The 16,576-nt window shown below is 49.3% G+C and overlaps 1 protein-coding gene across 6 annotated transcripts in view; it reads right to left on the bottom strand.

The window, feature by feature from the left end:
- Nucleotides 1-16,576, bottom strand: part of LOC137634686 (protein abrupt-like) — a 310,294-nt gene that overhangs the window by 260,049 nt on the left and 33,669 nt on the right. For all 6 annotated transcript variants that reach the window (XM_068367165.1, XM_068367169.1, XM_068367170.1 and 3 more), the window contains exon 2: nucleotides 31-134. In XM_068367165.1, coding sequence (XP_068223266.1) covers nucleotides 31-120 — 90 coding nt within the window. In that variant the 5' untranslated portion in view covers nucleotides 121-134. The remainder of the gene's footprint in view (nucleotides 1-30; nucleotides 135-16,576) is intronic.

The raw sequence follows: 16,576 nt of genomic DNA, 5'->3' as shown, positions 1-16,576 counted from the left end.
AATAATCATTAACTAAATGAGAAAACTTACCTGTTCTCTCAGAGTTAAAAACATTTCAGCATAATTTGAAACATGATCGCTCCACCGCAACAAGTAATATGATGTCCCTGGGCTATCCATGTTATTTTGCTATCCTGTACAACATTAAAAGAATTTAGTATTGTAATATTGTACAGTACTATTCCCATATATAAAATATGACAAATTTTTAAAATTATTTGTATTTATCCTACCCATAATAACCTGAGTTCTTCACCACAGGAGGATAACAGCAAAGCTGGAATACGTTCTAAAAATGTCTCGTAACTGGCAAGAACGGCCTACATCAACTATGTACATTTGAGGTGAACATATACAGTATTACCTAACACAAAAAATTCCAATACAGGGGAAGGGTGATCAACTAATAGAAATTTAATTCATCATCCGTCCCTCATCCAATTATCCAAATATACATATTACATCAGGTACATCATTTGACAGCTTCCTGATATAACAAAATGCAATAGGAATAGATGATAAACTATCAAGACACAATGGGGATTACTTAAAAAACTAAAAATTAGATAATCGTCCATCCCTTCCAACAATTCTCCAAATGACACAAACAGAATAAATTACAATTATTACAGGAAACATTACAATACTACAGGCATACAGGAAAAAGAAAAAAAAAAAGACATTAATCGTAGTCTAAAATCAATCTCATAGAATACAAAGCTTATTGATTTACGACTATTACAGGACAATAAAAAAACTTTACTGAATCTAATATAGCTTTGTCATGGTCAGGGGAAATTTACAATACAATGAATAAAACTATTACACAAACCGTGACCTAATAGTTTTCCCCACATACGGTGTCCTGTTCCATAGCCTTTTAACTATCCCAATGTGGGAATCAAAACTGACTAATATAAATAATTTACTAGAAATAGGAATGAATGGCGAGCGATTGAGACGCATTTCTGGTAGGCCCTGCTGCTTCCTTCGGTGCCTTGGATGACCGCGGGGGTAACAGCAGTAGGGGATTCAGCGTTATGAAGCTTCATCTGTGGTGGATGACGGGGGAGGGCGGACTGTGGCACCCTAGCAGTACCAGCCGAACTCGGTTGAGTCGCTTGTCAGGCTGGGAGGAACGTAGAGAGGAAAAGTCCCCTTTTTTGTTTCATTTGTTTGATGTCGGCTACCCCCCAAAATTGGGGGAAGTGCCTTGGTATATGTATGTACTATACAAAAACATAATATAAAAAAAAAAATTCTGTTCAGTGATTAATTTAGTGGGAGATTTATAGTTCTTCCAAGTCTCAAAACTCTGTCTTGGGAGATGCACTGGGATTCAGCAATCTGCGAGGCGACCCATATTAAATTCTCGCAGCACAGGAGACAGGCTAAGCCAGTGACTCTCCAGGTACAAACGGGGTGTCTTTAATTGATCGATAACCTCGCATAACAGTTGATATTTGCGGGTTATCGACATTCTCTCATGCGAACCAGAGAAAGAATCTGTAGACTCAGAAGAGGACAATAAAAAATCCTGAAAAATCAGGCGATGACTCGGGGAAAAGTTCTGTTTCAGACAACCCAAACAGTGCAGTCACATTCTGGTTAGTCACATCTGACTATGCCACTTCAGCCTCGAGTTCCGACCGGTGTTTCAATCTGCCATCAGAATATCGGAAAGGGTTTGAGTTCTGAGGTGACTCAGGAGTGGAAAACAGTTCCCTCTCTGTAGTATCCTCTGATCAGTGAGAGGAGGCCTCCACTCCATGACCCGAGGCTGAACTGAACTATAGATCGAGAACTGGACCTTTTGACCTAGTCCATGGGGGACTAAATCCACTAGAGGAAGGATTTTCAGGCAACAGTCTGTCGTCACAATTGGGTGGCAAAAAGCCGAGAAAGTCATAATCAGGATAAATGGACAATGCCGAGTTAGAAATAGGGCTTTCTAAACTAGCAGGTCTTGACCAGTCTGGACTGGAACTCTTAAAGCCAACAGACAGTGGTTCCAACAACGGAATACTGGAAACTTCACAGAATTCCCAAATCCTGGGAGAATGAACAGCACCTTCCTCTCGGAAAGAGGAGGTTAAGAAATCGGGGTGTTGGAAATTCGGGCACAGGAAAGTGAACCACCAATTCACGAGTCAAAATGATATTTTCATAATAAAATGAAATTCGTAGATAATTTGTATTTTTCCTAACGATACAAACCTTAGCTATTTACATGGGGTAATTACTTTGGCGACAGCCGATGACAAGCCATAAAGTTTTAACGAGGGTTTCCTACCCCACCGCTAGTTAGCGGGGGGGGGGGGGGGGGGTAGGGGGGGTAGCTAGCTACCCCTCCCCCCTCACACACACCGGTAATTAACTCACTTTACTTAGAGGTAGGGCTTATCTTGGGGGACAGGGCTGGCGGGCACATAACTGTAAATAGCTAAGGTTTGTATAGTAAGGAAAAATACAAATTATCTACGAATTTGTCATTTGTTCCGTAACTGAATACAAACCAACGCTATTTACACGGGGTGACTCAACCCTTAGGAAGGGAGGTAAGACCCCTGCCATACTAGCTTTGGCTTGCCCGGGGGCTCCTAACCCAAGTCCATAAAGGAAACTCAAGGGTTGGGGCCCCTGCGCCTCGCAGACAGCTGCGGAGCTGCCGCGGCCTACGTAAGTCGTGTGTGAAGGTGAGCAGTGACATGTCCTAGGAAGTTGGCCTGGAGTTCTTTAGAGGGAAATCTAGGCTAGGACTACCCAATACCACCTCGTCAGGGTATGGGGACATGACAGTATTACAACCTAATACTAGGAACACAAGGGAGCATGGCTTACCTGCAGAGGTTCGAGGTCAGCTGTGCAAAGGACCCAGGATGCTGTTTTTCTCCAAGGAGGAGAGGATGAAGAAAAGAAAACGGCCAGACAGATCTTTTCATTCACACAGACTAAAACCGGGTAACAATGCCCTCAACCCTCTGCTACTTGTCCAATTAGGAGCCTGAGGTTAGCCCACCTGTTGTGCAGCCACCACAGGGCCGATAGAAAACGTATCGAGCCTCCTGCGTGTCACGTCTTGCAGGTAGTGGGCCGTGAAGGTGGTCTGACGCTTCCACAACCCAGCTTGCAGGACCTGCGTCACCGAAAAATGGAGTTTTTATGATTAAACAAAGTTTTATGAATACTTACCTGGCAATTATATATACGGTATATATAGCTGATATCTCTAAATCGATAGAATTTTTCAAAACGAGGCAACCGCCTTGTGGTGGTTGGGAGGTAGGTGGTAACACCCGTCACAGGGTGGTCCAAGGAATCATTCCCATGTCCAAGACTTCAGTTCATCTATGCCCGACCTGTCTCCTGAGGGGAGGTGGGTGGGCCTTCGAATATATATATAAAACTACCAGGTAAGTATTCATAAAACTTTGTTTTATCATAAAAACTCCATTTTTATGAATAGTACTTACCTGGCAGTTATATATATATAGCTGATTCACACATTTGGAGGAGGGAAACAGACAGTAAACATCGTTGGGGAAACAACAAAAGAGTTGTAAAAGATAAAAACACCTTGATTCCTTGCCTGCTAAGATAGCTGATTCAAAGGTACAGCCTTTAGAGTGGCTTTCCCTTAGGAGAGTTGATCCAGGAGTAAGCCTGCAATGCTGCAAAAAAACTCAATCGAGTCTGTCAAAGGGATAAGACCAACAACTGACTAGACTTCAGAAACTACCTTCGCCCCATATAATAAAAACTGCAACCTTACTAAAACTAACCACCTAACCCTGCAACATAGACATAAACTATCTATCTAGACTGAGGGAACCGCACCACAAGACTCAGTCCTCAGACTATCATAAAAACACAAACCCTCATACATGCATATAAACCAAGATTGAGTGGGGTTATTAACTCCTTTGCCTAATACAGAAACCGCAGCTATGTATGGGCCCAAGGTATAGCACTTGCCAAAGTCTACTCTCACCTCTCTAAGTTAATGAGAAGCGAAGACAGAGTTGCTCCTCCAGAAAATTGCATCCATGAATAGCCTAACTAACATATATTCCTGATATGCCAGAGAGGTAGCAATGGCTCTCACTTCGTGAGCCCGTAATTTCAACAGGGCAAAGTGTTCCTCCTCACATAAGAGGTGGGCTTACCTAATTTTCTCCCTCAGGAAAAAGGACAAAGCATACTTAGACAGGGGTTTTTGGCGGATCTTTCACTAAACACCATAGCAAGTTGGATGCACAGCTCACGTTCATAGTGTGAGCCAAAAAAAAAACTTTGAGGGACCTAACTGGGCAGAGGAGTCTTTCCTTCTCTCGACCCACTAGGTTCGTGAGGTTAATGACATCAAACGTCGTAGGACAGCGTTACGAAGGGTTCTCGCTCTTTACGAGAAAGATGAACCTTAAGGCACAAACTGCCCTATCCTAATTGAAGCTCACCCTCTTCCCAATCGCCTAGCGAGATAGGTTCAAATTCTTGGAGCACAGAAACTTAAACACCACATCCAGGTTTAAGAGTACCTATTATGTCGTCTGAAAAGACCCAATGAGGTCCTGCAAACCTTGATTTTGGGACAACTCTAGGCCTCTATGCCTAAAGATGGCGGAGAGCATACTGCTGTATCCATTGATGGTAGATACAGCCAGCTTAGCATCCTGTCTGAGGTACAAGAAGTAGTCTGCAATCTGGCTCAGAGAGGTAGTGGATGAGGAAACTTGTGCCGCCTGCACCAAGCTCTAAAGGTCTCCCACCTAGATTGGTAGACTCTTTGTGAAGAGATCCTCCTTGCTCTGGCGATAGATTTCGTCGCTTGTGCCGAAAAGCCTCGAGATCTGACAAGCTTCTAGTCAGTCTGAAGGAAGTCAGTTGAGAGCAAGGGGGGTAAGATGATACCTCTCGAAGTGGGGCTGTTTGAGAAGATCTGGACTTGCCAAAGTCTTCTTGGGAAGTCCGTCAACATGCCCATGACTTCCGAAAACCATTCCCTAGCAGGCCAGAATGGAGCCGCTAGGATCATTCGCCCCGAATCGAGGAGAGCGAATTTCCTGAAGACCAGATTGATGATCTCGAACGGGGGCAACGCAAACATGTCCACCCCCGTCCAATCCATCAAGGAGTCCACTGCTACAGCTTCCTCGTCCGGGACTAGGGAGCAGCAGTAGGGGATCCTCTTCTTCCAGTTGGAGGCAAAAAGGTGTTACAGGTCTGCCCCACAACATCCAGAGACTGACAGACTTGCGGGTTGAGAGACCATTCTGAGGGAAAAACAAGTCTCTTCCTGCTGAGCATGTTTGCCCCGATGTTTCTTGCCCTAAAACAAACCTCCTTTCTAGATCCAAGAGATCAGAACGAAGGCGTCCTTGATCTCGACACACGATTCGACTAGTGTCATCACAAAGTCCTAGATTCTCATGTTCAAAGTCATGCCTCATGCCAGAACTTCGACGTCGAGCGTCCTGAAAGACGAGGCGCCGATCGTCCTGTAAGACGTGGCGCCGATAGTCCTGTAAGACGTGGTGCCAAAAGTCCTGTAAGACGTGGAGCCGAGAGGTTAACAGAGCGAGACGCTGAACGTTCTAAAAGACATGGTGCTGAGCGTCCTGGTGTCAGAAGAGACCCTTCTTGTTGACAGGAAGACCTAATTATTTGATAGGCTCAACGTTATCTAAAAATCCAGATACAGGGACGCTCTGATTTCTCCAGAGAGCAGTATTCCGCTACATAAAGCAAAAGTTACGTGAACATGAGAGGGGCGGAGCTGAGACCAAAACTCACGCCCGAAACTGACCCATTCTACACCCGTTCTTCCTTGTAAACAAACCTCAGATAAAGTTTGATTGCATAGCCTGCCACTTAGACTCCTCTTTAGAACTGGGAGAGAGAATCGTTGTAGCTAAAAACTAAAGGAGGTTTCCCTATAAAAGGAAAAAGTAATCCTCCTTCAGAAGAAGTACTGACCAAAGGTCTGCTCCCCTCTTCTCCAAAGATTCGATGTATCCATGGAGAACTTTGACTTCTGAACGAAGGCGTAAAGAGCATTTACGTCCAGGACCGGACAAAAGACTCCCTCTCCCAAAAGAGAGACATTGAAGTTGCAAAGTCGGTTAGGCAAAAAAGTCTTATCGGAGTAACTAACAAAGGAGGATTCACAAGGAAAAAGATTTCGCATCCATCCTTCCTTAGTAAAAACACGGACCAAAGGTCTGCTCCTCTCCTCTCCCAGGCTCGCCAGAAGTAGCAAAGTCTGGCTCCTACTGTTGTTAGTCATCAAAGGTTTCTGTTTTAAGAAACAAAAATTAAAATATTCTTAAAGCTCCATTAATGAACACGTGAAAACTCAGAGGGTGGGGAACATGGAGCAACAGAACTTAGGATCCTCTCCTTCTGTTAACCTCAAACAATTCAACAGGAGAAAAGTGATCACTAAAGTCATCCTTGACAAAGATCTTATAAGACGTGGCGTCGCCCTGAAAGGACAAGGCCGCGATCGTCCTATCATCCTGGAAGACGAGGCTGCCCTCGTCCCGAAAGACGAGGCTGCCCTCGTCCCGAAAGACGAGGCTGCCCTCGTCCCGAAAGACGAGGCTGCCCTCGTCCCGAAAGACGAGGCTGCACTCGTCCCGAAAGACGAGGCTGCACTCGCCCCGAAAGCAAGGCTGCACTCGCCCCGAAAGACGAGGCTGCACTCGCCCCGAAAGACGAGGCTGCACTCGTCCCGAAAGACGAGGCTGCATTCGTCCCGAAAGACGAGGCTGCATTCGCCCTGAAAGACGAGGCTGCATTCGTCCTGAAAGACGAGGCAGCATTCTCCCTGAAAGACGAGGCAGCATTCTCCCTGAAAGACGAGGCTGCATTAATCCTGAAAGAAGAGGCAGCATTCGCCCTGAAAGACGAGGCTGCATTCGCCCTGAAAGACGAGGCTGCATTCGCCCTGAAAGACGAGGCTGCATTCGTCCTGAAAGACGAGGCAGCATTCGCACTGAAAGACGAGGCTGCATTCGTTCTGAAAGACGAGGCAGCATTCGCCCTGAAAGACGAGGCTGCATTAGTCTTGAAAGATGAGGCAGCATGCGCCCTGAAAGACAAGGCTGCATTCGCCCTGAAAGACGAGGCGGCATGCGCCCTGCAAGACGAGGCAGCATTCGCCCTGAAAGATGCGGCTGCATTCGCCCTGAAAGACGAGGCTGCATTCGTCCTGAAAGACGAGGCAGCATTCGCCCTGAAAGACGAGGCTGCATTAGTCCTGAAAGACGAGGCAGCATTCGTCCTGAAAGACGAGGCTGCATTCGCCCTGAAAGACGAGGCTGCATTCGCCCTGAAAGACGAGGCTGCATTTGCCCTGAAAGACGAGGCTGCATTCGTCCTGTCTTGAAAGACTTAGCGCCGAGCGTAAGGCAAAATGATACTCATTATGCCGCTCGGCGCGTTCGGTTCCGACCAGAGGGTTCATAAGGCCGACTGGCGCTCTGGGACAAAAACCGAGTCAATGATGGTTTGTAAGCATTGATATTATCAGCGAATATCTATGCTTAAAGAATTGCCATTAAAATCAAAAGTGATGCAATGCAAAACTCTAAACGCAGTGTAAGAATATGACAAATTCGAAGATAATTTGTATTTTTCCTAACCATACAAACCTTAGCTATTTACAGAGGGTTTACCTTTTAGCGCAGCTGAAATGGCGAGCCATTAGAATTTAACGAGGGTGTATTACCCCCGCGCTAGTTAGCGGGGGGGTAGGGGAGTGGTAGCTAGCTACCCCTCCCCCCCTCACACACAGATGAATGCTCACTTTCACTTAGAGGTAGGACTTGTCTTGGGGGACAGGGCTGGCGGGCAAATATGTGTAAATAGCTAAGGTTTGTATGGTTAGGAAAAATACAAATTATCTTCGAATTTGTCATTTGTTCCGTAACCGAAATACAAACCACGCTATTTACAGAGGGTGACTTACCCCTTAGGTAGGGTGGAAAGTCCCCAGCCATACTGGCTTTGGCTTTACCCGGGGACTCAGAATCCGAGTGAGTCGCACTCGAGAAAAGGAGTCCCTGCACCTCACAAGTTCCTTGCTCCGCAAGGAACCATGTGGCCTACGTAAGCTTGTGTGTGAAGGAAGAAGTGTGACCCGTCCTAGGCAGTTGACCTGGAGTTCCAGAAGGAACTCTGGGTTAGGACGTTCCCAATACCACCTCGTCAGGGTATGGGGGACGCGACAGTATTGACTCAATACTCGGAACACAAGGAAGCATGGTTTACCTGCAGAGGTTCGAGGTCAGCTATGCAGAGACCAGGATGCTGCTTCCTCGTAGAGGGGATGATGAAGAAAGAAATAAGAGCCAGACATACTTCTTTCGTTCATGCAGGCTAAAACCTGATAACAATGCCCTCAACCTTCTGCTACCTGTCCAAAAAGGAGCCTGAGGTTAGACCAGCTGTTGTGTAGCCACCACAGAGCGATAGAAAACGTATCGAGACTCCTGTGGGTCACGCCCTGCAGGAAGCGGGCTGCGAAGGTCATTAGACGCTTCCAGACTCCAGCTTGTAGCACCTGCGTCACAGAGTAGTATTACTCGAAGGCGAGGGACGTTGCGATGTATCCAACATCATGCTGTAGGGCGACGTGACGGGGGAGGGTCTGGAGACAGGTCGAGATGAATGTCCTTGAGTCCGGGCTGAAGAGGTATACTGGTGACTCTCCCCCGTGTCCTCCTTGTGCTCCCAAATCGGCTGCAACTTAGGACAAACTGCAGCTGTTCCCAGCGCTAACCTCTCGATTCCTTTACTGGCAAGAAAGAGAAGGTCTTGGGACATCAGACACAGAATGGAGACTCGAAATCTTGAAGGAATTGGACCGAAGGGCCGGGACCCCCAGATTCTGAGTCTAGCCAACAACTCAGGAGCGAACCTGAATGTTGCCTTCCCCTTTTCCTTAGAAAGGGGGGAGTCGTAAGAGACCAAGAAGATTGCTTACACACTGGCCGTGGCCAGAGTGAGCAGGAGACCCAAGGCGGAATACAATCCGAGGCCTGTCGTAAAGGGTCTTGAGAAGATCTCTTAAAGGACTAAAAGTCCAAGCCATGCTCCAAGTTGGAGGTCTTCCTCCGACTAGGGCAGGGACGATCGTAGCTTCGCATGAGCGAGGATAGATCCAGCGGGTAGGAAAAAGTTATTCCTTTAAGCCTGAAGGTCAGGGAAAGGCTGAGCGACAGGCTTCATTGCCGAGAGCGGAAAGGAGTTTCCTCCCGCCGAAAGGCAATAAGATCGTTATTGCTGGAGAAGAGGCCTCAAGGGAAGAGGTATATCTCCCACGGACCCAACCACCTTAGACTTTTCACTTTGCCTGGAAGACCCCTGTGGATGACTATCGCAGATGACGCGACCTCCGTACCGCGACTGTAGCGGGTTGTCTCTTCTAGAGGAGGAGGCGTAGTGTCTCCAGGCATGAAGCCGAAGCGACGCCCCGGTTCGGGAGAGATGTCGCAGTGTGGTTGCTTGAGTAGTCTGCGCCGTGGGAGAAGCTCTCCCAGGAGTTCCGTCAGGGGAAGCAGAGGGTCCAGAAACCGTTCTGCGCAAAGTCCCAGTGGAGCTCTCCCATTGAAAGGTTGACAGACAACCTGGTCTTGTTGAGACCCACTGTCCACAGACAAAAAGGAGGGAAGACGCAGGCGTCGAAGTTGTCCCACCATTACCGGAATGCATCTTGCCAGAGTCTCGGGGTCTGAGACTGGGGGGGAAGAACAGCGGAAGCTTGAGGTTCCAAGCTGTCGCGATCAGGTCCCCCAGACCAGTACTTGCTGGTTACCCAAGGTCAAAGACCCCCAGGTACACTCTCTCTACAAGGCTCTGCTCGGATAGTCGGAGAGAACATTCCCCTGCCTGGAATGAGAGCCGATGGTGGTATTGAGAGAATCTCAATCATCCCGGTATCTCTACTGCAAGATGTGAAGGTGTGAAAATGCGTCCCCTGCTGGTTAGAATACGCCAGAATCATGAAGTCGACGCGCACGGGGCGACTCGGCAGGAGCTGTAGGATCTGTAGAGGGGCCAGACTAAGGCCCCTAAGCCTGCCTGAATGATGGAGAGGTATCCTTCAGGTCTTGACCATAGGCCTGGACCGGAACATGCCCCCCCCCCCTTTCCTTTGACGAGTCCGAGAACAGCATCAAGAATGTGGGGAAAGGACGAGAATATCCACTACCATCAAGAGGCTCCATAGGTCAACACACATTGCAGGTCTAATAGTTCCGCTGGTCCCATAGGGGCCAGGAAGTCCGGTTAAACATTGCCTGAAGCCACCGGAACTTGGACCGCCCCACATGGAACTTATCCTGAGGCGACCGTTCGGACTATAGACGGGTCAATGAGGAAAGGAGAACTAGGAAACGTTTCAAGGTAGGGCTGAAAGCTCTGCTTGACTGAGAACAGGTACTGCGACTCTCCTCAGTCTTGCCACAGTCAACTGAAAGGAAGGCTCGGAGGATGTGGTAACAGAATCTGGCGTCCCCAGGTGGTCACCCATCCAAGTACCGACCAGAACCAACGTTGCTTAACCTCGCTGGACGGACGAGAAGTGGGGTTTCCAACGTGGTAAGGCCGTTGACTCAATATCATGGCCAGATACTCCAGATGTTGAGGCAGAGGAAGAGAAGGCTCCAAGCAAAATACCATGAGCCCACACTCATGGTAAGCATCCGGAAGCTTGTCCCGGCGCTGAAGAAGGTCGAACCCGAGCCTACCGGAGTTGACCAGCCCTCCAAACAGCAGAGGAGGCGGAAGCCTGCACCTGAGCGGCCAAGAGGAAGGCAGGGAGAGTTCTCTGGGGAAACAAACCTGCTATGCCACGGCGGGATAGCCACACTGCATCATAAGCAGGAATACTTGCAGTCTAGGCTGAATTTGACGAGCTCCCTGGAAGATGGATGGAATGGAAACTGAAAGTACCCGTCCTTACGATCCAGGGTTTAAGGAGTCCTGTCGCCTCATTACCAGTCTGATCGATTCTGCTGGTCTACGCTGGCCGAAGTTTGTTCGACAAACTTGATCAGGGCTGAGAGGTCGACTACGGACATCCCCTCTCAGATCCTTCCTTACAAGAAAGGATCGACTGAAGAGGCCGGGGTGAAGCCGTTGATGATCCTAAGGAAGACCTTCGCCTAAGGTATGGATCATTCTGCCCAACCGGGCAACTCTTGCTGACGCTATGGCATAGAGGTTCAGAGACACTGAATTCGCTGACAGAGACGGCAGGCGCGATATCCTTGGCTGATCACAGAGATTGTGCGGGAATGGGCATCGGGAAGCTGTCATTCGGATGAGTAACCTTAAGCATCCTCCCAGCGAAAAAACTACAATCCTAGAGTTCGTGAACTCTGCCGCTCCTTTTAGGACTATGCCCCCCCGGGGGAGCCTCCCGTGCCATCTGTTCCTGACAGGAGGAAACTGCAATTGGACACCTTGTCCCAGTTGTCGTAGCCGATAACTTAGGCCGACATGGTTGAAAGAAAAGGGCGCTGGAGCCCTGCAGAGTCTGGAAGAAAGCGCCTTGGAGTGAAAACGGAAGTCGATTTCCTCCGCACAGCCGCTGTCTAAGCCTCTGTCCTTGGGCACAAACAAACTCTTCTCAAGGATGGAAGGGTGTCTGAGGTCGTCGACCTCCACAGATGAGACACCCGAAGGAAGCCCTTAGTCAGCGCGTCCAGATGGTACAACATCGAGCTTGTCCGCAAGTTAGATACTTAACGACGAAAGGCCAAGGTGCCTGAGCTCGAGAGGAGGAAAGTACCCATGATCTTCCTGTAGCTTCCTTGAACCAAACCTCGGACCGTAACCGAGGAGGGAAAGGACCTGGTAAGCTCCCAGAGGAAGGGGTAAGCAGTCACCCCTTGTCCGATGGAGAAATCTCGAACGGAAAGCCCCCCCGCCAAAAATCCTTCCAGGGAATGATGGGGAAGGGCTAACCCAGGTTCTGGAAAGAGGAGTGTTGCTCAGATCTCCCTGAAGTTTCTCCTATTCTTGCAAGTGCCATGCTCTGCGTTTACGGGGTGAGGCCGTGTTCTGGAAATACGCTCCAGAAGAACTCGCCAGGCTGGCCATGCTGCGAAAACCCCATTGGGAATCGTGGTCGCAATCGCCCTGGAGCTCGCGCGACGGTAATTCAAAGATTTGCGCGTGGGCGAAGGTGGAAGCGCCCATGCGCGGTAACGCAGGAACGCAAACGAAGGTGAGCGAAGGAGCGCAGAAGGAGGGCGAGCGTGGTAGGAAGGGCGAGAGCTGATGGTCGGCGAGCGATAACCCATAGACGAGCAATGGATACTGCAAGAAATAAGCCGACGTTTGTGCGAAGAAACACTGTAGGTTCGAGCAACGGAACACCGTCGGTTCGCGCGACGGAACACCGTCGGTTCGCGCGACGGAACACCGTCCGTCCGCGCGATGGAAAACCGTTGGTTCGCGCGTGGGCGAACATTGGAGAGCATGGGCGCGGACGGGCATGAGCGTAGACGTGCAGGCGCGCAGGCGAATGATCGCGCGGGCGCGCAAGCGAGCGGTCGCGAGGGTGGGCAGGTGAATGAGCGCGAGTCCGAGGCGGCGAACGCAAGCGTTAGCGCGATGGCGAGGAAACGCGCTGCCGCGTGGGCGAGGAAGACCGCTGGCGATATGGATCAACAGGCGATCGGTGGTGAGCTGGTGAGCGCTAACGCGCAGGTTGGCGATGGCTCGTTGTGGCATGCCGACGCGATGGCGAGCAGCATGCGCAGGTGAGCGATCGTGCGATAGCGAGCAGCATGCGAAGGTGAACAATCGCGAGCAGCATGCGCAGGTGGCCGATCGCGCGATGGTGATCAGCATGCGCAGGGTCGCGCGATGGTGATCAGCATGCCAGGGTCGCGCAATGGCGATCAGCATGCGCAGGTGGGCGGTCGCGCGATTGCGAGCAGCATCCGCAGGTGGGCGATCGCGCGATGGCGAGCAGCATCCGCAGTTGAGGGTCGCGCGATGGCGAGCAGCATCCGCAGGTAGGCGATCGTGCGATGGTGATCAGCATGCGCAGGGTCGCGCGATGGTGATCAGCATGCGCAGGGTCGCGCGATGGTGATCAGCATGCGCAGGGTCGCGCGATGCTGATCAGCATGCGCAGGGTCGCGCGATGGTGATCAGCATGCGCAGTGTCGCGCGATGGAGATCAGCATGCGCAGGGTCGCGCGATGGCGATCAGCATGCGCAGGGTCGCGCGATGGCGATCAGCATGCGCAGGGTCGCGCGATGGCGATCAGCATGCGCAGGTGGGCAGTCGCGCGATGGCGATCAGCATCCGCAGGTGGGCGGTCGCGCGATGGCGATCAGCATCCGCAGGTGGGCGGTCGCGCGATGGCGATCAGCATCCGCAGGTGGGCGGTCGCGCGATGGCGAGCAGCATCCGCAGGTGGGCGGTCGCGCGATGGCGAGCAGCATCCGCAGTTGAGGGTCGCGCGATGGCGAGCAGCATCCGCAGGTAGGCGATCGCGCGATGGTGAGCAGCATGCGCAGGTGAGCTAGTAGCTGGCGAACCATGTTCCTTCAGAAGTGTTGGAGAACGTTGGCTTGCCGGCTGTAACACACGCGGGCGATCCGGAGATCGCTGAGAGACAGGTGATCGCTGGAGAGCTGATGATCGCTGGCGAGCTGATAATCGCTGACGAGCAAGAGAGCGCTGATGAGCAGGAGAGCGCCTGTGCGCTAACACTGAGCAGGAGCAGGAGAGAACACAGCAGAAGGGCACGCAGGGGAACCCTGACACGCAAGGGAAGAACCCCCGTGGGAGGCAACCCTTTGCCCCGAAGGGATCGTTGTCCGCCGGGAGACTGATGTCCGTCGGAAGACCGTTGTCTGTCCGCCGGGAGACTGATGTCCGTCGGAAGACCGTTGTCTGTCCGCCGGGAGACTGATGTCCGTCGGAAGACCGTTGTCCGTCGGGAAGACCGTTGTCCATCGGGAAGACCGTTGCCCGTCGGAAGACGAGATCAGACTGCTGTCCATCTGCACCAAGGCGGAAGATCAAGAAAAAGGAGTTGTAGGCTGCAAACGGAGATTCAAAAAGGCGCCTCTAGCACCCTTATAGGGAGATGAGAGGCCCTTACGACGAGGCGGACGGTGGGCCTTACGGCGAGGGAGAGCAACAGCAACAGAAGAATCCTCCGAAGAGGAGTCTCTATGAGTGTACTCTCTCGCGAACGAAAGAGAAACACTTCGTAGAAGAGACTGGTTAGCCAGTGACCTAAAAGGAGCAATCCTCCGAAGAGGAGCTCCTGCAGTTGCCCAGCCCCTTGAGCGAAACTGCAGGTGTGATCGCTCAGCACCAAGAGCATAGTCGCACGAAAAAAAGGCAAGAGAAGAACCCCCCAAAAGGGGAAAAACTCAAGCCTGGACAGGAAAAACTTCCCTCGGAAGGAAAGTTACCCGCCCAAGGAGGCAAGCCTCCTGAGAGTTCTAAAATGAACTGGAGAGCTGTCCGTCGTCACGGGAGTACTTCCAGTAGAAGGAGACACGCCCCTGACGAAAATACAAGGGGGGAGGCAGCAACAGCCGAATCCCCAGGACTCAACAAGACAGCTCACACCGTTGCCATATTACAAAAACAAACTAGATCGGTAACTGTAAAAAAATAAAACAAATAACATTAGTACACATTCATTCCCCCGGGAAGGCTCCGAAGAGGAATCCCGAGGGAAAGGAAACAAGAATTACACAACAGGCACGTGCCCTCACAACCACTTACACTCACGGAAGGAGAGCTGTAACCAAAACAGAATTATAACAATTATAATTATGTAACTATGTAATTATGTAATTTAAAAAAAAAAAAACTACAATTAGATTCATAAACTAATTGAGACAAACGTACGGCGTAGCAACCGTCCCACGCGGAAAGGAAGCTACAAGGGCGTAGTAACACGTAGTAAAAGGGTGAACGACCTCAAGAGAGAGAGAGAGAGAAAGACATAAGTCAAACTCGATCGCCACCCATAAAATTACGCCGTGGTGGCCTAACTGCCGAGGACTCCACGTAGATATCGTACACTACACACACAACTCTGAAAAGGAAACTTACTGATTTCTATACTCAAATATATATACAAACATGAAAACATGTTTACATATATATTGAGTAAAGGAAAAGTAAGCGATTAAGTAAAGACAAAACAAACAATGGCTGCCAAGAGAGGACCAAGACAGAGACGTCTGTCACAGTTCGAGTCAAAAGTGAAAGTGAGCATTCATCTGTGTGTGAGGGGGGGGGGGGGGGGTAGCTAGCTACCACTCCCCTACCCCCCCGCTAACTAGCGCGGGCGTAATACACCCTCGTTAAATTCTAATGGCTCGCCATTTCAGCTGCGCTAAAAGGTAAACCCTCTGTAAATAGCGTGGTTTGTATTTCGGTTACGGAACAACTTAACGTTCAACGCTCTTTGCTTTCCCATGGCAAGGGCGTTTGCTCGTGAGCTAACGCCTCTCGTTTCCTTTCGCCGATCGACGTTCCTTCTCCCATGGGCCGGGGAGCTTGGAAGAGGTCTAAGGCTAGGAAAAGGACGTCCACTGTGCTGAAAGAATCCAATGCCTAATTTAGCACTGAAACTTGCACTATTAAACTCTTACACAAAAGACCATAATTAGTCCTGCCCGTTGTGAGAGAACTTATTCTTCTGCCACGGGCTTGAATGAGAAAGCAAAATCGTCTCTAGTACTTGCTATATAAACTGTAACAAAATATTTTTATAAAATATTAAACTGACATTTCCATAATAAAATAAACTTTCAAACATACTTACCCGGCGGTCACAAAAAGAAATAACCACCGGGCAAGAGTTGAGATTAAAAATAGATGTTGAACACACTCACCCGGTAGTTACATATAACCACCGGTAAAATTAAATGTCATAAAAACCTACCCGGTAGTTACATACAAACGCTGGGAAAGTTATACGTTAAAGATTAAAATGAACAGAAAAAGGGAAAACAAATGTAATCCACAATTAATTCAAAGGGTTTTCAAAAACAAGCGAGTTGTAATGATAAAAAGAACAGATATAGCAATAACAAATCTATATATATATATAAATGTAAACAATAGGAACATATAAATGAAAATACTACTAAAACTAGAATTCCCATATCGTTGTTGTTGGAGTATAATAGCCAACACTTTAATTCCCATATCGAAAAGAACGCTACCAAGGCATGTTGGGACTGCACCGATAGTAACGAGTAACAGCGTAAAATGATATTTTGATTATAAAATAAATTTTTGAATATACTTACCCAGTGAATATATAATAGCTGACGTCTCGGACGGCTCGACAGAAACCCAAAAACTCGCGAGCGATCGCTATGAAGGTTGCGGGTGTGCCCACCAGTGCCGACTATCGGCCAGATACCGCATATACTTGTAAACAGCTCCAGTTCTTCTCATTCCGCTGGGTCTCTATCAGGGAGGAAGGGAGGGCCTTTAATTTATATATTCACCGGGTAAGTATATTCAAAAATTTATTTTATAATCAAAATATAATTTTTAAATATTAAA

This window comes from Palaemon carinicauda, chromosome 45 (genome assembly GCF_036898095.1).
Source record: "Palaemon carinicauda isolate YSFRI2023 chromosome 45, ASM3689809v2, whole genome shotgun sequence".
NCBI classification, from domain to species: domain Eukaryota; kingdom Metazoa; phylum Arthropoda; class Malacostraca; order Decapoda; family Palaemonidae; genus Palaemon; species Palaemon carinicauda.
The sequence above is the reverse complement of the archived record's forward strand: the minus strand, read 5'-3'. Positions and strand labels throughout refer to the sequence as shown.